Source organism: Neoarius graeffei, chromosome 24 (assembly GCF_027579695.1).
Source record: "Neoarius graeffei isolate fNeoGra1 chromosome 24, fNeoGra1.pri, whole genome shotgun sequence".
NCBI lineage: Eukaryota > Metazoa > Chordata > Actinopteri > Siluriformes > Ariidae > Neoarius > Neoarius graeffei.
In genome coordinates this window covers 26,887,198-26,914,715 of record NC_083592.1, presented here as the reverse complement: position 1 = coordinate 26,914,715, position 27,518 = coordinate 26,887,198, and the positions used below count along the sequence as shown (strand labels likewise).

The window sequence follows — 27,518 nt, the reverse complement described above, 5'->3', positions numbered from 1 at the left end:
TGGAGAAACATAGTGACATCTCTTTCACCAGCCCGTATGCAATTAAGCATTTTAAGGTACTTCTCAGTAACCTTGTCAGTGGTTTGAGGGCAGGGATAATGTACTCTTCATGCCTTTGTCTTTCTTTTGTGTCTTATTTCTGGCTGTTTTTCATGTCACTGAAATGAATGTGTATAGAATCTGTAGTAGATGCCATGACATTTCTCATGCTTTTGTAAGTCGTTTTGATACAAAGGCCTTCCATATTTGCATGTACCACAAAGATATTCAAGACAAGGTCTGACTACTTCACAAGCGAGGAATGTTTTTTTTTTTTTTTTGGTCTTGTTTTTGAAACTGTATTTCCATGTGGTATTGTTTCTAAATACTTCACAACCCACTGAAAGTGAGTACGGGATTGTGCATTGTTTTAAACACTGTGATGTAGACAGTCAGCTGGAAGATCTAAAGCGTCAGTGTCTCCCATGAGGCTTGATCTCAAGGAGAAGCCTGTCATCGATCCATCACTCTGTCCAACTTACCGTCTGACGTCAGTGTGGAACAAGCTGCCATCATGTCATGTGGCCGGAGAAAGAGCAGCACGATAAGACCCCTGTTGCTTCAGTATCATAGAAAAAAGTCGAGGGTGGTCATTTAAACCAAGTGTATTTTTACTGACTCACTCAGTAAGAAGCTGTACAGGTAGTTTAATCAAGTTTTTCAGTTTCCCCTTTCTTTCGTTTTGTCTGGTTTGAGCTGTGCTTTGTCTGTTATTTTTTTCCCATTGTGTGTGTAATTTGAAAAACAAACCGCTTGGATGGAGCTTCATGAATAAAGGATAGGCTGTGCTTTTCCTTACCGTCTTCTGGTACAGGTGGGTTGCTCTGGGGGAAATGTGGAGCCTGTCAAGCCCACCTCCAGTGTCAATCACTGCACAGTGAAATATAAAGGGAAACTAAATGAGAGCCTGTCTCTCAATCGTGCTCCATGCTAACTCTTCTTTCAGCCTGGTGCTCTGGCTCTGGGCTGAGTCGACTGGGATGGCACACGAAAAAAAAAAAAGAGGTGTGTGTGTGATGGCAGGGCCAAGAGAGGAGGTGGAGGAGGAGGAAGATGAGGAAGAGAAGGAGAGCGGTTTTTCGGGCCTTTAATCCACCTCAGTGCCACCACCTCTTCCAACAATGCACTCCCGCCAGCAAGACGTTGAATCTTGTGCGGCTGGCAGACATATCTCCGCTCCTCCGTGCCAGCCCCTGACAGGTGACAAAATCAAAAGGTCACGTCACTTTGAACTGGCAGCGTTTGTTGCCCCGCTGATTTCCCCCGTGCCAGCATGGCTCCGAGTCGCTCACAGACGAGGTTTGAAGCGAGGAGAGAAGCGACTTTGGCAGCTCCCTACACTTCATCCCTGTGAACTTTTGTACCTGAGATTTTGCTAACAATGTGGATGATCTACACAGCTTTGTCACGGCTGCTGCTGCTGCTGTTGTTGTTGATGCAACTGTGTTTCTTGCTGGCAGGGTTTTGTTTACAGAACACTGACTGTGTTTTTGAGGTATCCTCAGGGTCTGTACCATGTTACAGATTAGAGTTGAATAAAAGCCATGGGATGAAACGCTATGATGCAGCTTCTTACTTGTGGGACTGCCTGACCCTGGCATGTTTCTGAACTGCAGCGCTAAACCCAGCAGCTCTCTGATCAATGTGTTTGCCTTGTAAAGCTCAGCCCTAAAGAGACAAAGTGTCTCTGCCACACAGAACAGCACCGAGTCTGACCTTATATTACTTAGCCTATTTAGCTCTCTTAGCATACATAACTGCATTAGGCAACCAAGACCGATTGGCAAAAACAGTGTTTATTCTTCTGCTAAATCAATACGTCGACCAATTAGTGCTCCTCTCCTTGCAATCTGCCTCTCTTGCCAGTAGCTTCAGTCTTTGACTTCAGCCTCTGCAGGGGTCAAGCCAGAGACAGCCAACATTGGCATGAGCACAAGCCCTCCCTTTGACCAGCAGTGCTCTGACAGCCTGTGAAGAGACTGTTTGGGCTGGAGGTGCTCCGGCGAGAGTCCTTATCAGCCTTCCAGGCTTGGGCTCTCCCGGGTCCCCCTGATCCACACACCGCATACAAAGCAGGACCATGCCCCAAGCAGCTGGAGACGCTAGAGATGTCTTCCATTTCAAAGAGGAGCAAGAGGAGGGGAGAGGGGTTGGGGCAAAAAATGAAAGTATATATCTTCATGTCGGATGGGTTGTCTGGCTTGGGCATCTATTCCCGGCGCACCTGTCATGGTGAAGGTTAGAATTAAAAGCACAGATAGCACAGTTCTTCCTTTGCTGATAGTGGAGGAGAGAAAAAGTGCATTAACCTGCCAAGATGAATGTCACAGAGCAGGGCTGGGGATGGTGCCAATGCTAGCTGAAAGGCCAAACTGCAGAGGATCTTGTGCTCTCTCTCTGTGACTGTCAGTAAAAGACCCACTCTGACTGATTCATGACCTTGTTTTTTTTTTTCCCCTCAAAAATGCTTATTCTCCTCTTCATTGATTGCTAAATGCTCAATTTGCACAACATGATTGATTGTCTTTTTCTCTCAAATAATCGAGACTAGCCTCTACTTAACCCTGCTATTGAAACCACATTACTCTGGTAGATTTGTTCACCCTTTAGCACAAAGCATCATCAGTTCACTCCTAGCAATTCCTCCATCTCTCCTGAACCCTCCTTTTGTTTCTGCCTCTAGCAGTATTTACATAAGAGGCTTATGGCAGCGTGCACTCTGCCTTTTAGCCAAGACAAAGGAACAAAAGCTATTGTTTGCTAAGTAACAATTTTTGGATGTCACAGAAAACTCATTTATGTGATGCGGAAAGTCAAAAAATAATAAAAAGAAATTGCTCCTTGCGATAGATTTCGGCGGGGGTGGGGGTACGGAGGGGGTTGGTATTTGTAGAAATTGCTTTATGTAAATAGCCTACACATGACCTTGAAGCTTTTGATGCGTGATTGACAAGACGAGCCGCAAGAAGAGAAATAACGATCTGTGCATGTTCCCTCCTCCGGCAATGAAAATAGGCATGTGATATGGACTCTTTTCGGGCTCCCAGGGGCCACACATGCTTGATAGAGTGTTTTCAATTGACCGAGATAAACTCTTTATATGTCTGCCAGCACACTGCCTGATATTTGTGCCTGTGCCTCTGTATTGGCTTCTCCAGCTTGGTAAATTATGATGGGATGTGTGTGAATAATTAATCCATCTACATTATCAGTACAGACAGTATTTTTGTTCTTTCAGTGACAATCATTCACTGACCTTGCATTTTATCATATTATGACTTCTTTCACTGTAATACATCACACATTATAATGTTTTCCATAGACAAAGTTTTAATGATTGTATGTGTCTGACATCCCTGTGCTCAGCAGACCGCGTGACCAGTCTTTGCCAGACTTTTTCTTGAAATATCTGTTAAAGGAGAACCGAAGGCAAATTTATTATCAAAATTCTATTTATCTCATTTTATTAAATATAGGAATGCATTTTTGATGGCTATTTTGTCAGTGCTATAGCAAGTTACGAGTGTTTATCAGTCCATGTGTCAAAGCAATGACCGTAAACGAGATGCGTTGAGACCTGTGCGAGACATCGTAGGACGGAAGTAAAACGTACAGCGGAAATCAAAGTGACCGACATCTGCCGACGTTGTCAAAAGACGCACGCGCCCTCATTCGAGGGCTGACGGAGTCAAGCCGGAAGTTTTGTTTGTTTTGATAGCGACCAGGAAAGTTTGAAAAAAGTAGGCAGTAATCGTCATCGTTTTTGTACAATATTTAATTTGGAAAACAGTTTTCAAAATGGCGGCACTGACACCTGGCTGACACGTCACGTTTCGAAGTCTCGCACAAGTCTCGTGTAGATCGCACGGATAAGCGACGCCTGCCGTCGACCAAACGAACTAAATTCAACACGGCTAAAAACCGAACAGGCTGATAAGTATAATATTTAATTGCAATTAGTTGCCAATACGAGTCACGATATAAGGTTACTAAAATCGGAAACGTAATTGAATAACATGTTAATTAAGAAATAAAGCAAGTTTAAAAATGACTTCAGTTCTCCTTTAAAACTGTCAGATGTTATACACTGCATTCAAGTCAGGTCAGGAGACTGAGATGGTCATGACAAAACTTCTTTCTGTTTTTTCTTTTTCTTTTTTTTTTTTTACCCAGAAACCTTGGGGAACGCAAACTTTTTAACTGCACATGTACGAGGACAAAAACAGACGCATACAGTAAATAAACAGTCACCTGCTATGGCAAATGTGAATTGTGGGGTATATTTTAAGCCGATTAAAATATTTTATATGAATGTAATATACAGGATATGTAATTTATCTCAAATATCTAAAAGATATGTGATTCTCCTGGGACGTGCAGGGTTTTTTTTTAATTGTTCAGAAATATTCTGATGAATGAAAGAATGATGAAGGAAAGTAATAATGTGTGCAAATATTTCCTTCTTAAGAAATAAGTGGCTCTTGGTAGTGATCTCAAGTCCACTAGACGTACAATCAAATTCTTTTACTTGCATTTGAAAATCTCTTTACAATGCAGGCCTCCATGTGTATTACAGAGTAAAATAGGTATTTAGAGGAGAACGGGATTTGCTCAATGACACCCTGGTTTTCTCTGGAGACTTGTATGCGTAACCGAACAAAGGTTATTTGACACTTCAATTAACCGAATAGTTAAGAATAAAACCTCTGTGAATACATTTTTTTTTCCAAGGTTCTTCACGTCCCGTTTCTTACAGCAGATTATACTGAGTGGAAAGATGCTTTGTGCTGCACATCTGGCTGTACTACACATCTGGCTGTTCTGCAGTGCTAAACATGAGAGCATAATTAACCTCTGTTGCCTGGATAATATTGATTCACCTTGAGTTTTTGTGGACGCCAAGCACAACTACAATTCGGCTTAAATTCATTTCAGATTGTTAAGATGGGTCCCGTCCCATTGGTGCTCATGTCCATCACTTTTCTTCCTCACTGTATGTCTGTTAAAGAGAATTACAGTAAGTGGCCGTAATTTTGGTTAAGGGTAACTTTGCTTGTCTTGTGGTCTTGGTTCACTGAAATGTATATTTTAGCACTGTGTCCAAGCTGAAGGTTTAAGTGAAGTTTTAACCTCATGATCAAGAGGATACAGATACAGTGGTGCTTGAAAGTTTGTGAACCCTTTAGAATTTTCTATATTTCTGCATAAATATGACCTAAAACATCATCAGATTTTCACACAAGTCCTAAAAGTAGATAAAGAGAACCCAGTTAAACAAATGAGACACAAATATTATACTTGGTCATTTATTTATTGATGAAAATGATCCAATATTACATATCTGTGAGTGGCAAAAGTATGTGAACCTTTGCTTTCAGTATCTGGTGTGACCCCCTTGTGCAGCAATAACTGCAACTAAACGTTTGCGGTAACTGTTAATCAGCCCTGCACACCGGCTTGGAGGAATTTTAGCCCATTCCTCCATACAGAACAGCTTCAACTCTGGGATGTTGGTAGGTTTCCTCACATGAACTGCTCGCTTCAGGTCCTTCCACAACATTTCGATTGGATTAAGGTCAGGACTTTGACTTGGCCATTCCAAAACATTAACTTTATTCTTCTTTAACCATTCTTTGGTAGAACGACTTGTGTGCTTAGGGTCGTTGTCTTGTTGCATGACCCACCTTCTCTTGAGATTCAGTTCATGGACAGATGTCCTGACATTTTCCTTTAGAATTTGCTGGTATAATTCAGAATTCATTGTTCCATCAATGATGGGAAGCCGTCCTGGCCCAGATGCAGCAAAACAGGCCTGAACCATGATACTACCACCACCATGTTTCACAGATGGGATAAGGTTCTTATACTGGAATGCAGTGTTTTCCTTTCTCCAAACATAACGCTTCTCATTTAAACCATAAAGCTCTATTTTGGTCTCATCTGTCCACAAAACATTTTTCCAATAGCCTTTTGGCTTGTCCACGTGATCTTTAGCAAACTGCAGACGAGCAGCAATGTTCTTTTTGGAGAGCAGTGGCTTTCTCCTTGCAACCCTGCCATACACACCATTGTTGTTCAGTGTTCTCCTGATGGTGGACTCATGAACATTAACATTAGCCAATGTGAGAGAGGCCTTCAGTTGCTTAGAAGTTACCCTGGGGTCCTTTGTGACCTCGCTGACTATTACACGCCTTGCTCTTGGAGTGATCTTTGCTGGTCGACCACTCCTGGGGAGGGTAACAATGGTCTTGAATTTCCTCCATTTGTACACAATCTGTCTGACTGTGGATTGGTGGAGTCCAAACTCTTTAGAGATGGTTTTGTAACCTTTTCCAGCCTGATGAGCATCAACAACGCTTTTTCTGAGGTCCTCAGAAATCTCCTTTGTTCGTGCCATGATACACTTCCACAAACATGTGTTGTGAAGATCAGACTTTGATAGATCCCTGTTCTTTAAATAAAACAGGGTGCCCACTCACACCTGATTGTCATCCCATTGATTGGAAACACCGGACTCTAATTTCACCTTCAAATTAACTGTGAATCCTAAAGGTTCACATACTTTTGCCACTCACAGATATGTAATATTGGATCATTTTCCTCAGTAAATAAATGATCAAATATATTTTTGTCTCATTTGTTTAACTGGGTTCTCTTTATCTACTTTTAGGACTTGTGTGAAAATCTGATGATGTTTTAGGTCATAGTTATGCAGAAATATAGAAAATTCTAAAGGGTTCACAAACTTTCAAGCATCACTGTAATGGGCTTTCTCTCTCTCACACACACACACACACACACACACAAAGAACAGTTTTCATGATGGATGTAGAAATGCAACACATTGTGCACATGAAATTGATTCCCATTTGTTTCTGTTCTTTTACATGCTCATCAGCAAGCAGTGGAGGATTTGCTGGAGGGTGAGGACGAGGACTCTGACAGAGATGACAAGGTAATTATCACTCACGGGGACTTAGTTTGTGCTCTGGTGCAGATTCACGGTTAGGTGACAGGCTAAACAAAATATTAGTGAATGCTCCGAGATGCAGATGGCCCTGAAGATATCTTTGACAATGTTTCATTTTCAAAATTTACCTTGTAATTGCATAAAAACCAAAACCTTTAACATTATATTCAGATTGAATGAAAGTTACTGATCATTTTTTATGCTTATGGTTCAGTTCAGGAAATATTTCTCTTGCTGAGCTTTCACATTTTGAGAACATCACAAATAGCTCAAGTCGACAGCTGTGCGTTTTCAGTTCAAACTACGAGCTCAAACGGTCAAAGTAACCGCTAAGATGTTGGGTTTTTTTTCCCCAAGCCCGGAATAAAGGAAAGGTAAATGAATCAGCCATAAATAAACCAGGTTTGAAAGTCCCAGTGTTGAGCTTCTGATATTTCTTCGGGCCATTGAAGAGTAATTAATAGCAGGCTGAATGCATGGAAAGACCGAGCTGATGATTGTTTTGGGGAATTGAAGTGGAAGATTGAGAGGTAGCCACATTACGTGGATGAATTAAGATATTTTCTTCTTCAAAATTTATATGTAAACGGGTCAATATCATACAGGGTCTGTTTACTGAAGGTTCATGAAACAAAGGTGAGTGTAATCTGAGAATTGTGATTTGTAAGAACGGTGAAATGCACTTTAAATGGTAACGTGGATAAGATCATGTTTTAATTGTGCGCACAACTCTAATGGCACCAGGATGCGATGTAAATTGGGCTTGAACTATTTCTCAACCAAACCGTAATAGTATATGCTTTTGTGTACCGATGAATATTTATTAATTTTTTTCCGTGAATTGAAAAATCTTACCAGAAAGCAGGAAGGTCAAGAAGAGAAAAAGAAAAAGCCTCATCTTTAGACACAAACATAAGGTCAAGGTACTGATAATTAGCTGCTCGTTGTAGAGTTGTGTCGTGTATGATTAGTGAACCTGGTTTGAAGTTGAAACAAATGAGGCTGAAACTTGTGCCAGTGTGCGGTGATTGTTCCCACATTTTCATTTGTTTTGTCTGGATGGTTTATATCGTGTTTGCCTTACAATTACAATTACCCTAATATGGTGTCCTGGTCAGTGTTCATTTGCTTTGGCAAACCTGTAGAACAAACCCACATTAATCACGGGGCGAGACATCACAAACGGCATTTCACTCTTGAAGATTTATCTCTGAGCCGACACACTTTTAGTTTTCATATTTGGTGAAAGTCACAGTGTTAGTAAGTCAAGGATCTATGATTATGATCATTATGACAGTAAGCATCCTCTATATCCTACACTATAAAACCTACAGTATGCTACATCTCACTGTGCGCATATTCAAACGATTTTTTCCCCTCCTCCTGGCTGCCAGTGTCTCATTTCAGCTGCCTACAAATTTGAAAAGGGATATTTTTCTTCTTTATTTCTTCTCCCATTTCCCTTTCCCTCGTCCCCTCTTCTGTCTTATGTGCTCTTGATTACGACTCCTCTGACACTGTCCTGTTCCTTCACAACTGGTTAAGTTCACTGTACTTTCAAGGGTGAATGAAATATAAGTGGGATTTCACATCTCTCTCTCTCTCTCTTTCCCTTGCTTAGAGCCTACGACCCTGCACTCTCATTACTTCTTCTGTTTGCTCAAATAGTAAAATATTAAGGTCAGGTCAGGGGAGGCCCTTTTTACTGGAGGAAGGTTTCAGAGTAAAAAAAGGATGAATAAATGTGCCAAGGCCTCATTTTAATTGAACCTGAAGCATATGTTGCAAGTATGTGCAATACGTCCCAGATGTTTTAGCCTGGCCTCATGCTTGGCTCTATCCCCGCCCTGCACCAGGCAGCTATTAGCTGCATAACCTTTGGCCCTGGGGCTAAATGGGGTATTACGTGGCAAAAAAGTGGAGCACCTGCTTCCCATTGGACCTTGGACCCCTCGCGGGCAGGGCCTGAGCTTCGGACACGTGTTTTCACTTAGCAGATTGTTGGGCGGTCGTGAAAAGTGTCTTTCTTCTGAGTTAGTGTAGATATTAGTCGCATACTCTCAATGAAAGTCTAAATTCAAGGCTAATTGATGGGGACACCTGAGTTGTTAAACTGGAGCAGACACCTGGAGAAGGAAAAGGAAAACAAATGTAAGAACCAGCAGCTACCTCTAGGTCAGTAGAAGGTATCATGGGGTAGGTTTATCAGGCATATTGTTTTGACTGAACACCTGTCCAGGTGAAATGAACGCTTTATATCAGACCTCGAAGGTTTAGATTTGTGGCAGTGCACGGCACTGGAATAATTTTTCCTGTCCACCAGATGTGGGATTGAAGTCCATAAGTCTACCTAGACTGCTGTTTGTTGCCTACATCATGTACCGCTTTATGAACCCAATAACTCAGCAGGACCTTTTTTATTTATTCGCCTGAAAAAGTTTCTCACAATACACATACAAGTGAAAATGAAGCCATTTCTTCCTGCCAAAGGGCCATACTCTATGCTCCAACATCACAAGCGTAAGCCATGTATTTGTTGAATCCTCCTCCTCCCCGCTGTTTGCCAGGCTCATGCCAATGTTTGTGCCTGTGTGTGTGCATATTGTGTTGAAAAAGCCGGTCTCAGGAGAACTCACTGTCTCCACCAAAGACATCATCAACCGGCATAATAACAGCCGAAACATCTTTAACACCTGCTCCGCCAAACTAAAGTAAACACACAGACGGAACGGCAGGTAATTACCCAGGTGATAATGAGCTTTCCCTTGCACCACAGTGTTATTGTTAAACCTCACCGAATACATACGTGTGGATTTAAATAGGAGCATTGGGGCTCAGCGCTAGGAGACTAGGGCTAATAGTCAATATGGCAGCACAGCTGTCTTGCAGTTGTGTGCATCTGCAGTTTGCCCCAAGGGTCACTGGGTCATATGCATTGTGTCTTGTAGTAAGAATGTTGATCTTGAACAATTTTATTCATATTATCTTTGTAATGTAAGCGGGTTTGGATTTATATAATGGTCCATACTGTACTGTATACAGCTTAAACTTAGCATTATTAAATAATAGGAATGTTAACATATGAATAGTAATATAGTGAACTCGTGATAGTATCATAAACCCATGATAGATTGACTATCGAGTGATAAAAGTGACCTGTCCAGGGTGTTCTCCTTCTCCCGCCTCTCACCCAATGTCAGCTGGGATTGGCTCCAGTTCCTTCGCAACCCACAATGGGTAAGTGGTGTAGAGAATGAATGAATGAATGAATGAATAGTATAGTATAGTAAAGTAATGGGCGGCACGGTGGTGTAGTGGTTAGCGCTGTCGCCTCACAGCAAGAAGGTCCTGGGTTCGAGCCCCGGGGCTGGCGAGGGCCTTTCTGTGTGGAGTTTGCATGTTCTCCCCGTGTCCGCGTGGGTTTCCTCTGGGTGCTCCGGTTTCCCCCACAGTCCAAAGACATGCAGGTTAGGTTAACTGGTGACTCTAAATTGACCGTAGGTGTGAATGTGAGTGTGAATGGTTGTCTGTGTCTATGTGTCAGCCCTGTGATGACCTGGCGACTTGTCCAGGGTGTACCCCGCCTTTCGCCCGTAGTCAGCTGGGATAGGCTCCAGCTTGCCTGCGACCCTGTAGAAGGATAAAGCGGCTAGAGATAATGAGATGAGATGAGATGAGATGAGTAAAGTAGTGAGAGTAATTATTAAGTAATATATAGGGAAGCACAATAATGGCCATGGGGCAGCATGGTGGTCTAGTGGTTAGCACTGTTGCCTCACAGCAAGCATGTTCTGGGTTCGAACCTCATGGCCAATGGGAGCCTTTCTATGTGGAAAGCATGTTCTCCCCATGTCTGCATGGGTTTCCTCTGGGTGCATCGGTTTCCCCTGCAGTCCAAAGACATGAAGTTAGGTTAACTGGTGGCTCTAAATTGTCCATCGATCAAGCTTGGAGAGGGATGGGCTCCGCCCAGTTTAAAAATGCCCAATGGACTGTTAAAATGTCATTAGTGGTGCCATAGGGGCCATTGCCTTGCTGGCTATGGGACGAAGAGTAATGGTAATAGGACCTAATTACTTTACATAATATTAACCTATTGATTATTTGCTATCATTACTCAGCCAGTTTAGAGGCACTGTAGCTTTATTGAACTTTGTTACTCATTTTACATCAACTACTTTAATCCCTTAAAATCTCTTAAAGCCTCATTACTTAGTTATTAATTTTAAAAGCATATCAAGTCGTAACTATTCAGCATTTTGACTACTATTAGGAATTTTATACTGATCTATCTGTAAATCAGTATAAAAATAGTCTATCTGTCTGTTTGATTGATTGATTTTTTAATCAATTTTTTCATTTGCTAATTCCCACAAGCTAGCTCTTCCCTATCACACGACAACTTCCAAACTGGAAGAATGAGTGCTAGCACGTGCTTCCATCAAGATATGTGAAGCCATCTTTTCAAACTGCTGCTCGTGTTACATCACAGCGCAGTGCAACACACTTGGAGGAATGCACTATTTGCCTTCTTCCACATACAGTACATGTGCTCACAGCCATCCACAATTGGCTAATGTCACAGTGATTATCAACACAGACAGCACATGCCACCCCTCCCACCCAGAGAGCACGGCTATGATCTCTTACATCATCGGGGTTCAAACTCACGATGGGGTGAACAGATTTCTGCGGCACCATTCGGGCACTTGATGTATATAGATATAAGAAAGTAAGTGGAATGTAAATCTGGACCTACCAACGGGTCTTGTGGGCTCAAGATATTTCACGAGATACATATTCATAGCATCGTTCACATTATTTATAATTCATATGAATTAAATGTGTATTAATTAACCTTCAGTAAGTGCTTTACTTTCAATGCAATGGATCTCAGAAACAGTGGACACAAGGTAGGGATACACTCTGGATACAGGACATCACACACACACACACACACACACACACACACACACACACACACACACACACACACACACACACAAGGACCCAGGCCACCAAAAAGCATGTTTCATACATAGAGGTGGGAGAAAACCAGAGAACCCTTAGGAAACCCAGAAAGGGACAATGTGCTAAACATCACACTGGCAGTAACCTGAGATCAAGATGGTATCTCAGACCCTAATAGATGTGTGTGTGTGTGTATAAAATTGCTGGGTTTCACGTGATGTCACATCCGCCTCATTAGTTATTCAGTACTTTAGCTGGTGGTCTACCAAAGCTCAGCTGACAAAGCGTTTGTACAGAGAAGGTGCATTGCTGGCATGAAAAACGCCTCACACTTGCGTTGTTTTAGGCTGTTCAAATCGATCAAACCATGAAACTGATAAAAGTTTCTTCAGGGTTCCACTGTGAACTAATAAAAAAGGGTGAACGAACACAGGATTTCACAAAAAGACGTCGAGAAAGGTGGCTTTTGAGCCTCTCAGTGAAATCGAAGGGAGTCGAGTCGAAGCATGCTCGAGTTTGCAGTGATCACTTGGTGAAAGGTTTGTATCTCCCTCTCAGCGATGGCCTTAGTGTTTTCCAAGTACTTTTCTTGCTATGTATTGTTATTTTACGGTACTTTTTTTAGTCACGAAGCACTAAAGTCCCCAGCTGTTTCTTTGTTTCCTCCTCACAAAGTCCATATGCATGAAGGTCGCGACAAAATTCTTCCCCAGCCGTACAGTTACAATGCTCCGTGATCACTTCTCCGTCTTGTTTAACTAAGATCCAGGTCTTTAAAGGGGTTTCTGATGATCTTTGTGAATGATTTACCTGAGAGATAAGAGCCAACACAAGCGAGAATCAAGCGAACTGTTGTTTGTTTACACTTCAACTTGCAGCGCTTTGTTGTAAAGACGTGAACGAAAAGCTTAAAAAAAAACCGTACTTACACGGGCAGAAACAATAAAGGATTCATTGGGCAGCGACTTGATAGCGAGGTCCTTTACCCAGCCACATACAAAAAAGTTGTAATCCTCCATACTCTTCCACGCTTTCATCTGTTTTGCGGTGTAGAAGGACGTCTGCAACACCAGATAGTTCGAGATGTGGCGGAACTCGACTGAAGGGTAGTTTTCAAGATCGTATGACAAATCCTTCTTTCCCAGACTGTAGGGGTCGATTCCATTGCACATAGCAATCTCATCTCATCTCATCTCATTATCTCTAGCCGCTTTATCCTGTTCTACAGGGTCGCAGGCAAGCTGGAGCCTATCCCAGCTGACTACGGGCGAAAGGCGGGGTACACCCTGGACAAGTCGCCAGGTCATCACAGGGCTGACACATAGACGCAGACAACCATTCACACTCACATTCACACCTACGGTCAATTTAGAGTCACCAGTTAACCTAACCTGCATGTCTTTGGACTGTGGGGGAAAACGGAGCACCCGGAGGAAACCCACGCGGACACGGGGAGAACATGCAAACTCCACACAGAAAGGCCCTCGCCGGCCACGGGGCTCGAACCCGGACCTTCCTGCTGTGAGGCGACAGCGCTAACCACTACACCACCGTGCCGTCCCCACATAGCAATCTTCTGAATATATCTAAAGCCAGCAGTGGCTTCTAGATTATGAGCGTACTCTGATAAGTTATCGCTAGTTTGCACTACAGCAGCTGTTTAGACCACCAGCTATTTCACTTCCGGTAAAACCGCTAAGAAAAGTCATGTGACTGAAACCCAGCAATATCTCATCTCATCTCATTATCTCTAGCCGCTTTATCCTTCTACAGGGTCGCAGACAAGCTGGAGCCTATCCCAGCTGACTACGGGCGAAAGGCGGGGTACACCCTGGACAAGTCGCCAGGTCATCACAGGGCTGACACATAGACACAGACAACCATTCACACTCTCATTCACACCTACGCTCAATTTAGAGTCACCAGTTAACCTAACCTGCATGTCTTTGGACTGTGGGGGAAACCGGAGCACCCGGAGGAAACCCACGCGGACACGGGGAGAACATGCAAACTCCGCACAGAAAGGCCCTCGCCGGCCCCGGGGCTCGAACCCAGGACCTTCTTGCTGTGAGGCGACAGCGCTAACCACTACACCACCGTGCCACCCACCCAGCAATATCTAATATATAAAGCATGACTCAAAAGTAAATAAAATGAATGGAATGAATATGCAATCAAATAGACAGTTAACCTGTTCAACTCTCAGGAATTGTCACCTGTCGTTTTAACATCGGTACTTAGTCTTCCTCTGCTGCTCATCACATTCCCAAACATCGCCCTTTAGGATATCTGATTTTAATCCAAGCACTATTCGATGGCATCGCGGCTAAAGCTATGACTTGCTACACAAGCCCGGCAGTGTGTGGATTTGTGTCCAGAGTGTGTAGAAGACTAATCAGCTCCAGGGCCTGTGTGGAAGCACTGGGCTAGATGATAGGCTCGCTATCCCATGGGATAGAGCAGAGAGCCGGTGGAAGAACACTGAGATTAGGCCGGCACGCATGGCTGAACACTGGAGCGATTCTCTTTCACGCACACACACACACACACACTCACACACAGCACAGACATACACACACAAAGCCTTGGGAGGAGTCGTCCCAGATAAGATACACGCAGCAATCATGTTGAGCTCACAGGCTTACCACAGCTAGCACACGCCTCCTCACATGTCCAACAGCTGTTTGTAAGTGTGTGGATGTGTTGGGTTTTTTTTTTTCTGTTTGTTGAATGCAGTGGTATTATATCTATGTGGTACTTCCTGTATGTAAAATGGCAAACATGGCACAGAGGGAAAAAAAAAAAAACACTGAGAATTGACTAGATCAGAGCACAAAAAGAAAAACAGACGCCTTGCTGTGCAAATCCTGTTTATTTTTATTATAACTATATTCTTCTTATTACTGTGATATATGCATCTTTTATCATCGCCCTTTGAGTCAGTGAATGAAAATCAAATACTTTCAGTGAAAAAAGTGAGGAAAGGGCTTTTTTTTGTGTGTGTGGTTTGAGTTGCATTGGAATTTGCAATCAGTAATCAGCCATCGCGCAGGCTGACGGGAGCAGCTGGGGCAGTCTGATAGAAGACAGGATGGTTATCGATGCCCTGGCAGGTGCATGCTGGGTAATAACTGCTGTGGTATCTGAGTCTTGGTGCCCGTGGGGCACCATAACGACATACTCCCATTTCCATGACCTCTGGGCCTGTCGAGAAGCTTAATACCCATTTTATATCCAGATCGCCCTCTCTATGTCTCTCTGTCACTTTTTTTTTCACTGTTCATTCCCCTCATCTCTGTGCAATTCCACCAGGGCCACATTCACAGAGGAAAACACAAGCTAACCTCTTTGCACCGTGAAATGCTGTAAATCTGATCCCAATTCATGCACAATTATGTCAGCTGGAATCTCACATTACATGCAAAGCTTATCTTTAGATAGCACATGGAGCGCTAAGCCCGGCGGATCCGAGGGATGGGCTTGATCTGGGCGATAGCTGTGTGCTAGGATGTAATTGGACTAAAGAGTGCAACGGGGATTATTTTTAATACTTTGAAAAACTGTGACTTAGAACTTGTTCTGCGGCTATTGAGCTTGTGATTTACTATGCATACCTTCAGGTAAAGAGCTTTCCCCCTTTTCCCCAAGTCCTGAAAAATGCAGAGGGAGGGAAGGGAAGAAAAGTTTCTGTTGCTCCGAGATCTTTTCTTTCTTTCTTCCTCATGCTTCCAAAAGATGAAAGGCGTAAGACTGTAAAAGATGTTTTTTGACTGTTTTGGCTTTCTTGTTTTTTTTTTTTTTCCTTCGTCTTTTTTTATTTTTGGGAGATACTCCTAGGAACTGCATCTTAATCATGTTTGGCTATTAATGAAATCAAAAAAGGAAAAAAAAACATAAGGAGGAACCCTGTCTCTTTTTCTTGCCAAACCCATAAGATCGATTTTTAATTCTTTCCTTTCATTCAAGGTCGCTCATTCAGTACCTTCAATGTTTTTTGTCCTAATGCTTTTATAATCTTGCTTTTACAAAGATCTCAATTTATTCTGGTCCACAAGGTGCCGGGCTCTGCCCCCTCCCATGATGGCCGTCTGCCCGGAAGCCATATCCTTGAGGATATTTTGGCTTCCTGGCATTTTGAATGGATTCACGTGATGGTGGTAAGTGTAGTCAGTTTGTCCTGTATCTACCCTCTGTGGTTTATTGTCTGTCCCTCCCAATGAGTAGGGCTTTGTGTCTCTCCGTTCCTCCATTGTCTTCACAGTCTGTCCTCAGTTGTCACTCCAATCCCCTTGTCTTTGGAGGAACCAGCCTGGCAGGAGGAGTTGTGCACTGCTAACCTGGTCATAGCTGCTAAACCGTTTAAGTTTTTGGAGAAACACAGAACTGCTGGTAATTATAGTAGACACCGTTTGACCTGATGGACACCTAAAGCGGTATTAGTTCTAAAATGTAAATGTAAACCCAACCTATCCTTAATTACTTCACTTTTTTTCTGAAGCCTTGCTGGAGAGAAATGTGTTTTTCCTTTGTCTTTTGTTTCCTGTCTCTATGTCTTTTGCGTCTGCTTGAGTCTTTGCAACTTCTTTGGGAGTCCTGGGGGATAACAGTAGCATGCTTTGCTAGTTGTGTGTGTGTGTGTGAGTCTTGAAGTATACAGTGTGCACTCAGAAATTCACCATGAGCCGATTAAATAGCAGCCAGTGGTGAACTTGGCTGACTGACAGTCGCTCTGTGGACACACCCCCCCCCCCCCCCCCCACACACACACACACACAACGAAGCAGCAAATATGTTGCTTACCTCATAGCTAAAAAGGACAGTATCTGTGCCAAGCAGGCAAGGAAGCCAGTTACTAGAACTCTTTTAACTGGAGTTATGAATTAATTATGAGAGCGAATCCTTGATGTTTGTCTTCAAGAGGAAGGAATGCCAGTTCTGTTTCTGTCATTTTTAGCAGCCTACCTTTTAAAGAAACCTTGAAAATGTTGAAATTCCACTTGTGCACCATGTGAATTTCAGCTTGGCGCATTAATGTGTAATGAAGAAGCTGGTGACATTTCAGAAAGCATGTTAGAAGCACATAACATTTTGTTAATGCACCAGGAAGATGTAGGCGACACGGATTTTTCTGCCACTGAAAATCCTGCCATAATTGGAGCTTTATTTCCCAATTACTGTGTTTGTACTGGTGAGCCTGTTGGTGCCCAGCAGCGTGATGCCTGTTCTTCTATGACGACCTTGTTTTTTTGGAGATGGAGAGGACAGGAGCAAATCCGCGGCAGTGTCGGCTAAAATTAATCGCACGCCATTCATCATGAAGTGGCTCCCTGAGATCCAGAGAGGTCGAGGGAAGGAGAGCAGGCATATCCGGGTCAAGGGGGGGTCGCTGCAGGGGCGAGGGGCATCGCGATGGGTCGGAAGATGACTGCAGGTGCAGATGCGTTTGGTGAGGGGTGTCAGCGGAGGCGAGAAAACAGGGGCAACATTCGGCCTGACCTTGAGGCTGATGGAGTGGCTTGCCTGCTGGGTGTGGACACCTGGGGAGTAATGGCGAAGGTGAACCCCACTCTCCGGCGGCCCCATTAGAGCCTAATGATGTTGTTTTAGTGGGGGAGTGGTGGGAAGCAGAGGTCGGGCCCAAAATAAACCTTGTCCTGCCTCGTCGTCTCTCTTCTTGACGCGTGTTTACTGTGCTATCACAGCGATAGGCTCAGCAGAAGAGGCGTGTGGATGGAATGATGCCATGGAGCTGCACAGTTCACTACAAATTCACATGCTGCAGACATTTTATAGGCTCCGGAGGCTGTGGGGAGGATACTAAACACTTCTGCATTGTGCTATGCGTTCCCTGTACGGTATATACACTGTTTGTCTGAGAAAGACATTTATTTTGACATTTCGTTAAAAAATGCACATGCATGAACATTTTGTAATATTATTTTTCTAGATATTGGGGGAAAATCATTTTTCAAACAAACCGTCATTCAGAATAGCAGTCTGCGTACAATTATAACGTCATGTGTTCAAGCACAAAACATAAAAGCAATTTTAAGAATATTACCTTCTTTTTTTTTTAAACTTTACACTCCAAAGTTCCAAAGTGTGTGTTGTGATGTTATGAGTGTATCAGGATGAATTATATGGTGCAATAAAAACAATGAACTATCGTGTCTCATTGTACACGGTGCACCAATAAGGTAGATATGTCTAATGTAGATATTTGGTCACTGCCTAACAGCAGAGCTCCTGATGAGTGAATGAGCAAAGTCTCATCTCATCTCACTATCTCTAGCCGCTTTATCCTTCTACAGGGTTGCAGGCAAGCTGGAGCCTATCCCAGCTGACTACGGGCGAAAGGCGGGGTACACCCTGGACAAGTCGCCAGGTCATCACAGGGCTGACACATAGACACAGACAACCATTCACACTCACATTCACACCTACGCTCAATTTAGAGTCACCAGTTAGCCTAACCTGCATGTCTTTGGACTGTGGGGGAAACCGGAGCACCCGGAGGAAACCCACGGGGAGAACATGCAAACTCCGCACAGAAAGGCCCTCGCCGGCCACGGGGCTCGAACCCGGACCTTCTTGCTGTGAGGCGACAGTGCTAACCACTACACCACCGTGCTGCCCCCAAAGTATTTGTAAGAGCACAAAATCAGTCTGAGTAGAATAATAATACAGGATGTTAAAAAAAAAAAAGTATATTATTTGAGATGTAAATATCCCAGAAACTACATAGTCTAGGCAAATGAAACTGAACAGACTTAATGGTGAGCAGGATATGATTTATTCCTCAAAATTTGAACGAGAAATTCAAAGGTATGTAGATTCTATGAACGATTTCACAAATTTTCGACTTGTTTGACTGTGTTCGAGCGTACTCTAACACACAAAACACCTTTTCTTTTCCAGTCAATGGCATTTCCATACCTAAAAAGATAAAAACGAAAAACACTAAACGTAAAATTTTGACCTGTTTCCACACAGGCTGTTAAAATTTGAGGTCAGTTGAACAAGAATTGGCAAAGTTATTAGATTGTGAAATGATAGCAAATTTTTTTTTGAAACACCCCGTATTATAGCATATGAGCCATCGGATTGTGTCGTGTCGTGTATTTCATGTCAGTAAATTGCTGCATTGTCTTGTGACATTGATGCCAATAATGAGATACACATCACAGTTACAATACATATGTATTCCTTTCTTTGACACCACATGCCATGCGCCAGAAACGACACCACGACATTTATTATGGTGTGACTCTGCTGAGTGCTTTCATTTTCCATCATTAATATATATAGTTACCATCCAGTATCAAACTTGATATGTCAGATAGTTGTCTGGTTACATCTATCACGTCCACACGCTTTGAAGCTCAGTGCGCAGCCGCAGACTGTGAAGTGCGCGCACACCATTAGGACCATGCACCTGTTCCTGATTAGAGCTGAATCACAGCGCATACATAAAAGTCAGTAACACACAGACTTTGCAAGAGCCTTGTATGTTGTATCGCTTTTCTGGTTTTGGCCCTGTTGGACTGTGAGTATTGTATCACCTCTGATACACTATATTGCCAAAAGTATTTGCTCACCTATCCAAATTATCGGAATCAGGTGTTCCAATCACTTCCATGGCCACAGGTGTATAAAATCAAGCACCTAGGCATGCAGACTGTTTTTACAAACATTTGTGAAAGAATGGGTCGCTCTCAGGAGCTCAGTGAATTCCAGCGTGGAACTGTGATAGGATGCCACCTGTGAGTCATGAAATTTCCTCGCTCCTAAATATTCCACAGTCAGCTGTCAGCTGTATTATAAGAAAATGGAAGTGTTTGGGAACGACAGCAACTCAGCCACGAAGTGGTAGGCCACGTAAACTGACGGAGCGGGGTCAGCGGATGCTGATGCGCATAGTGTGAAGAGGTCGCCAACTTTCTGCAGAGTCAATCACTACAGACCTCCATACTTCATGTGGCCTTCAGATTAGCTCAAGAACAGTGCGCAGAGAGCTTCATGGAATGGGTTTCCATGGTCGAGCAGCTGCATCCAAGCCATACATCACCAAGTGCAATGCAAAGCGTCGGATGCAGTGGTGTAAAGCACGCCGCCACTGGACTCTCGAGCAGTGGAGACGCGTTCTCTGGAGTGACGAATCGCGCTTCTCCATCTGGCAATCTGATGGACGAGTCTGGGTTTGGCGGTTGCCAGGAGAACGGTACTTGTCTGACTGCATTGTGCCAAGTGTAAAGTTTGGTGGAGGGGGAATTATGGTGTGGGGTTGTTTTTCAGGAGCTGGGCTTGGCCCCTTAGTGGGACTTTGTGGGAACAGTCTGGAGCTGGCACCTTCCTCTTCCAACATGACTGTGCACCAGTGCACAAAGCAAGGTCCATAAAGACATGGATGACAGAGTCTGGTGTGGATGAACTTGACTGGCCTGCACAGAGTCCTGACCTCAACCCGATAGAACACCTTTGGGATGAATTAGAGCGGAGACTGAGAGCCAGGCCTTCTCGTCCAACATCAGTGTGTGACCTCACAAATGCCCTTTTGGAAGAATGGTCAAAAATTCCCATAAACACACTCCTAAACCTTGTGGACAGCCTTCCCAGAAGAGTTGAAGCTGTTCTAGCTGCAAAGGGTGGACCGACGTCATATTGAACCCTATGGGTTAGGAATGGGATGTCACTTAAGCTCATTATGTGAGTCAAGGCAGGTGACCGAATACTTTTGGCAATATAGTGTATCTTGTCTGTGCCTCACTGCCTGGTTTTCGACTCTCCTTTTGTTTATCTATGTTTTGGATCCGTTTGCTAGCATGCTCTCAATAAAACTCTTCCTGCACTTACATCCGTCTACCATCATTTTATATGAAACTGTCGTGAATATTTTCCATAAAATCCATCCATTGTCTGTAGCCGCTTATCCTGTTCAAGGTCGCGGGCAAGCTGGAGCCTATCCCAGCTGACTACGGGTGAAAAGTGGGGTACACCCTGGACAAGTCGCCAGGTCATCACAGGCTGACACATAGGCCCTGTCCACATGGCAACGGATTCAGGTGAATCTGATAAAATTGTTTATCGTTTCGGCCTGGCGTCCACACGGCACCGGCGTTTTGGGTGCCCCAAAACGAAATCTTTTGAGAACGGGTTCCAGAGTGGAAAAATCTGGCAACGGAGCCGTTGCGAAGTCGTCTGGATGAGTAGAACAGATTTGTTTACTATGACGTCACAACCACATGACTGTCAGTGCTTCACGCCGGGTAGAAGTGTAACGAACTCGATGCGAGTTGTCAACAAATCCTATAACTTGGTTCATGAAACGCGCTTACAAAATATTTTCACTGTGAATATTTGTGTAATGGTGCAAAGTGAGAGAGAGAGAGAGAGTGAGAGAATAGCTCTTAGGGCAGAGTCTTTAGTCCAAACACTGCGGAAGCAGTACCAAACCGCGCACCACCCGTGCGCTTTCCAAAAACAAAAACAATCCCGCCAGCAAAAATAGGGGAAAAAAAAGGAGCGATCTCACCTCTTCAGATGTTGGTTTAAGTCCGACAATACATTCCTCAAAAAGGGCGTAGAAGAACAAAGTAATCCATCAACGTGTAGCATTCAATTTATTCCGGACCATTAAAGAATTCTGGAGGATATCAGAATGTTGGTGTACCGGCTTCCATCTACCCCCGTTCATTCCTCTTTCCGCGTCTTTCGTTTTACGCTACTGATTAATAATCAAAACTTTATGTGGCTGATGCTACAGAAGAAGGGGTTTATGCGCATGCGTCTACTTCTTCTATTGTTCTGGTGTCTCCGATGGGACCGTCTTACAGCGCACGTAGAGGTGCGGCATGTGTATTGCATCGTTTTCAGCAAGCGTTGCGTTGCCATATGAACCTGATATTTTACTGATCCGTTGCCCATGTGGACGCGATATTTAAAAAAAAAAAATCTTGTTGCCATTGTCGTGTGGATGTAGCCATAGACACCCATTCACACCTACGGTCAATTTAGAGTCACCAGTTAACCTAACCTGCATGTCTTTGGACTGTGGGGGAAACCGGAGCACCCGGAGGAAACCCACGCGGACACGGGGAGAACATGCAAACTCCACACAGAAAGGCCCTCGCCGGCTGCTGGGCTCGAACCCAGAACCTTCTTGCTGTGAGGTGACAGTGTTAACCACTACACCACCGTGCCGTCCTTTTCCGTAAAATATGTTAGTATTTCATTCATTCATTCATTCATTATCTCTAGCCGCTTTATCCTTCTACAGGGTCGCAGGCAAGCTGGAGCCTATCCCAGCTGACTATGGGCGAAAGGCGGGGTACACCCTGGACAAGTCGCCAGGTCATCACAGGGCTGACACATAGACACAGACAACCATTCACACTCACATTCACACCTACGGTCAATTTAGAGTCACCAGTTAACCTAACCTGCATGTCTTTGGACTGTGGGGGAAACCGGAGCACCCGGAGGAAACCCACGCGGACACGGGGAGAACATGCAAACTCCACACAGAAAGGCCCTCGCCGGCTTCTGGGCTCGAACCCAGAACCTTCTTGCTGTGAGGTGACAGTGTTAACCACTACACCACCGTGCCGTCCTTTTCCGTAAAATATGTTAGTATTTAAAAAAAAAAAAGCGCTGGATAAAAATCCATCTATCTTGTATTCATAAATAAAGATACAAATTCCATTGTCCGGTAGCTAAGTGTTAATGAGATACATTGGCTTGCACTTACGATTGGGTTCCGTGTTGTGGTACACGTTCATATGTGTGTACGGACATCGTATGGTCAAAGCTTTGAAAAATCAGGTCGATGCATTTCTAAAAGTATGTGTCCAGAGTGTCCAGTACACAGTGTTTCAAACTTCCAGCAAAACTTCTGTGCTTGATACACTCATATCCACCACCCAACTGGTTAGCAGTAGCACTTTTAGTGGTGTATTTCAACCAACAGACGGGTTTGAGGGGTTAGATGAGTCAGAGTGTGATTGACACGTGACCTGGAGTCGGAAATTATACACCTACAAAGTGCATCTATATGGTAGCTGTACGGGTATCTGATAAGTCAATAAGTGTATAGACAAGGAAAGTGTACTTAATAAATAAACCACTAAGTATTACATTGATCCGTTTCACCCAAGGATTACTTGAGTAGGATAAATAATTTATTTTAAAAAAATACCTGCCTTAAAACAAAACATCTGCTTCGTTCCTGCTGTGTTGGTGAGGTGCCAAAAGCACACAGAGATATCTATCAGCTGTTTTTGCTTACCATCGCAGTCTAATAACAGCTGCTGTCCAGCCGAGAGTCTGACCTTTGTTCCTGTATCTGAACGGAAAAATCCACCGCCAATGACTTGCATAACAATATAATAATTTACATATTTATCAATATGTAATCTTTAGTGGTACAGATTATTTATTTTATGATTAAATTCTGATTTGGTTTAAACTTTTTTTTTTCATCAGCATGCTCGTCTGTTTCCACTTTAGCTAAAGATTTTCTACATTATCCACAATGCTGTTTGACTGAGAGCAAGAGAACAATGCAGCAGTGCTTTAGTCCTGTAGTGTGTCCGGCTCTTTCATGTCCTCATCTGTACACTCTGATCAAACAGATCAGCTTCAAATTTCACGCTAACACTGCCATCAACACCATCGTGCTCATAACCTTGTGGATCGCTCGCTTGTACTACATGGCATGAAAGATCAATAGGAAATAGTGATTGAGAAAAGAAGTTCTTGTTTTTAGGAGCTAACAATGAAACTTCATAGTTATGCTTCATGTTTGAGGTTGTTTTGAATGTTTTTCCCCCCTCCTATTAAACACCATGGTATCTGGGTTGGCGATCTCCCCTTGTGTTGTCAGACCGGCAGACAGACACTAACTTCTCACGCGAATAGTGACAAAACAACCAACAAATTAGCACCAGAATCGCCAAACACATCAATAATATTTCAATCGAGATGTATTTTATTTGTTTCAGAATAGAGTTTTCCTTTAATGTGGGAAAGGAACTGATGTAATTCCGACAGTATATGGTATTAATTTAAGTCGTTCTGTTTATGATCACAGTTCTTGAGAAGAATATTCGCATCTATAGCCGGAAACGTTGTCACTTTTTAGCATGTGTCCCTCCGAAAGAGCACCTGCTTCAAACATTACATTCCTGTACACGCAGCAAAGCAGTACGATGTGTACGAGACGTCTGACAGAACATGACAACACACGCACTCTTACCTGTTGACTTGAGTTATACATGAGAAATTGGCTAAACGTCCTTCGCTAGGTGTGTTTGCCCCTGTCAGTTGCTAATTTGGCAGTGATCTGATGGGACTGAGTTGACAGAAAAGGCGTGTAAGAGGGTGAGCAGTGTTAAACCCTGACCCAGGATGCCCTCTCCAGTGAGCAGGCCACAGATTGAGAACTTTGGATCTGTGTGGAATAGCACACTTGAGTCTTGTTGTACACTACCACATGGTTTACTGTGGCTTGTCATACATTTTCTTTACCCAAAAAAAAGGACATGATTTAAAAAAAATGACTCACATACCGGGCGGCATGGTGGTGTAGTGGTTAGCGCTGTCGCCTCACAGCAAGAAGATCCGGGTTCGAGCCCCGGCGAAGGCCTTTCTGTGCGGAGTTTGCATGTTGTCCGCATGGGTTTCCTCCGGGTGCTCCGGTTTCCCCCACAGTCCAAAGACATGCAGGTTAGGTTAACTGGTGACTCTAAATTGACTGTAGATGTGAATGGGTGTCTGTGTCTATGTGTCAGCCCTGTGATGACCTGGCGACTTGTCCAGGGTGTACCCCGCCTTTCACCCGTAGTCAGCTGGGATAGGCTCCAGCTTGCCCGCAACTCTGCACAGGTTAAGTGGTTATGGATAATGGATGGATGGATCCTAGTAGTAAAGTAACCAATCAGAGTGTGCGATTGCTCACATCCAGTGAATGTAGAATAAATCATCCATCCATTATCTTAAGCCGCTTATCCTGTGCAGGGTCGCGAGCAAGCTGGAGCCTATCCCAGCTGACTACGGGCGAGAGGCGGGGTACACCCTGGACAAGTCGCCAGATCATCACGGGGCTGACACATAGAGACAAACAACCATTCACATTCACACCTACGGTCAATTTAGAGTCACCATTAACCTAACCTGCATGTCTTTGGACTGTGGAGGAAACCGGAGCACCCGGAGGAAACCCACATGGACACGGCGAGAACATGCAAACTCCGCACAGAAAGGCCTCCATCGGCCGCTGGGCTCGAACTCAAAACCTTCTTGCTGTGAGGCGACAGTGTTAACCACTACACCACCGTGCCGCCCCTAGAATAAATCAGTATATTCTTATACAAATTAGTACTCATTATTATTTACCTGTGCAGGGAAAAAAGTATAGACTAACACCATACATTTGAGAACAGCCTTCTTAAATGTGTTTTAATCACTAAAGGATCCATTTCTAACTCCCCCTTGTGAACACAAGGAAAAAAGAAAGAAAGAAAAAGAAGGCATGGCCGTATTTCTGTTGAGCTTTTGCACTTTAATCAGTAATTTATGTTTTGTTTTGGCGAGGGGGGTGCCGTGTATCATGAATTCTTTTATGTATATAATTTTGGCACAGAGTATTTAGCAGTTATTGGGATCACGTGAACAGCCAGGGGACTTCCAATTTACTATAAGTCTGACACACACACCTCAGATCTAATTATAATGCAGTTTTAATTAACCTCCCCGAATGCTCCTACACAAAGATTTCATTGACAAGCATTTCCCTGTACATCTTTTCCCTCCATCCCATTCATAATGAATCAGTGAACTACTTTTGGAAAATTAATACACACATCAAATATTAAAGAAGTTTAAGGATGTTTTTCTTTTTATGTCTGTGTAATAAGAGGTGGGGCAGGAGCTCATCTTGGCTGTATTTGCTGTTGAAGGTGTGGAGCTCTACTCCTTGATCTCCTCTGGGATTAAACTCTCTAATTTTAAATGTCTAGGTCAACGCGCCTTTGGCTCAAAATGAGAGAAGGCTTGTATTTTTTCTAGTTGCACAAGTAATAGCTACATCCTGGGAGTACCATAGCCTGGCTGAAATGATTCCGTTTTCATCTTGATCTCTTATCAGCTGCTTTGTTTCTCTTACTTTCAGTGCGGGGCACATCAAAGTACCGTGTTTTCTCTCTCCCCGAACAAGCAGCGTGGTGGTTGTGGGTGTGGATTAGCTCCAGTTGGGGGTCCATCCTCTTGCATTTCAACTTGAGCTTTGGTGTAAATGAAGTTTGGCACCCCTGGGACACCATCCCCTCCTCTTTCTCTGTCATTGCTAACAAACAAGCTATGCCCCATCCAAAGTGCCCACCCAGGATCTTGCCAGTCCCATCAAGACCACCCACCTCCCCTGCTGAGTGCTCATTGTGAGGAACCTGGGGGTCTCCTGTAGCAATGAGGAGGTGTGAATAGCCTGATTTGGGGCTCCGGCTGGGACGGATGTGCCTCTGCTTGCCATTACATGTGCTAGTTCTGTAAGCCGTGAGGAGGTTTATAATGGGGAAGCTTTAGAGTACTTCTGGACAGATGTGCTTGTCTTTCGTACTGTTGAATTACAATGCCATTATGCCTCATTGGACAGTATTTCTGACCACTATAGAGTACTAACTGACGTGATTCCATGAGTGGGGGGCCATTCGAGTCTTGGTATTATTACATTTATAAATATGCATGTAAAGGTGCAATACATTTTAAACTTACACTACCGTTCAAAAGTTTGGGGTCACTTTGAAATGTCCTTATTTTTGAAAGAAAAGCACTGTTCTTTTCAATGAAGATCACTTTAAACTAATCAGAAATCCACTCTATACATTGCTAATGTGGTAAATGACTATTCTAGCTGCAAATGTCTGGTTTTTGGTGCAATATCTCCATAGGTGTATAGAGGCCCATTTCCAGCAACTCTCACTCCAGTGTTCTAATGGTACAATGTGTTTACTCATTCAGTGCGTTTACATGCACATAGAGAAAATCGAATTTCTGCCGTTGCTCGACTGAAATTGAAGTTCTAAATGGCATGGAAACACCTTAGCTAGGCTGAAATTGAACCAAACTTGATTTCTCGTAATCGAGCTGCACGACCTAGATTATGCGATTTTTGCCGAGCTACTTAGTGCATGTAAACCCTATCGAGCTACGGAGTCCAGCTACTTACTTCAGCACTGCCCCTTCCGGAAGTGACGAGTGACAAGACCACAAGCGGGAAACACAACAGCCTCGGTCGGAAAAAAAAAAAAAAACAGCCTCGGTCGGCATGACACTTCAGATCAACTTCAACTTAGTGCCCATTTTATTAGGAACACTTCTGTTCGTACATACAAACTACAAACACTCTTCTTGTGAACACGGAACTGATAACTTTGTTTATACTCTTGAACAATGTTGCCAGATACTGCTGACGTTTTCCAGCCCAAAATATGTTATTCAAAACCCGCCAAAATGCACTTAAAACCGCCCAATTAGGCGGGAAACC

At 43.6% G+C, this 27,518-nt stretch overlaps 1 protein-coding gene across 4 annotated transcripts in view; it reads left to right on the top strand.

The window, feature by feature from the left end:
* mctp1a (multiple C2 domains, transmembrane 1a) overlaps positions 1–27,518 on the top strand; it is a 393,574-nt gene that overhangs the window by 340,446 nt on the left and 25,610 nt on the right. For 2 of the 4 annotated variants that reach the window (XM_060906951.1, XM_060906950.1), the window contains one exon: positions 6,938–6,994. In XM_060906951.1, coding sequence (XP_060762934.1) covers positions 6,938–6,994 — 57 coding nt within the window. Of the gene's footprint in view, positions 1–6,937; positions 6,995–16,035; positions 16,138–27,518 lie in introns of all 4 variants that reach the window. The other 2 variants (XM_060906953.1, XM_060906952.1) reach the window with 2 other exon arrangements.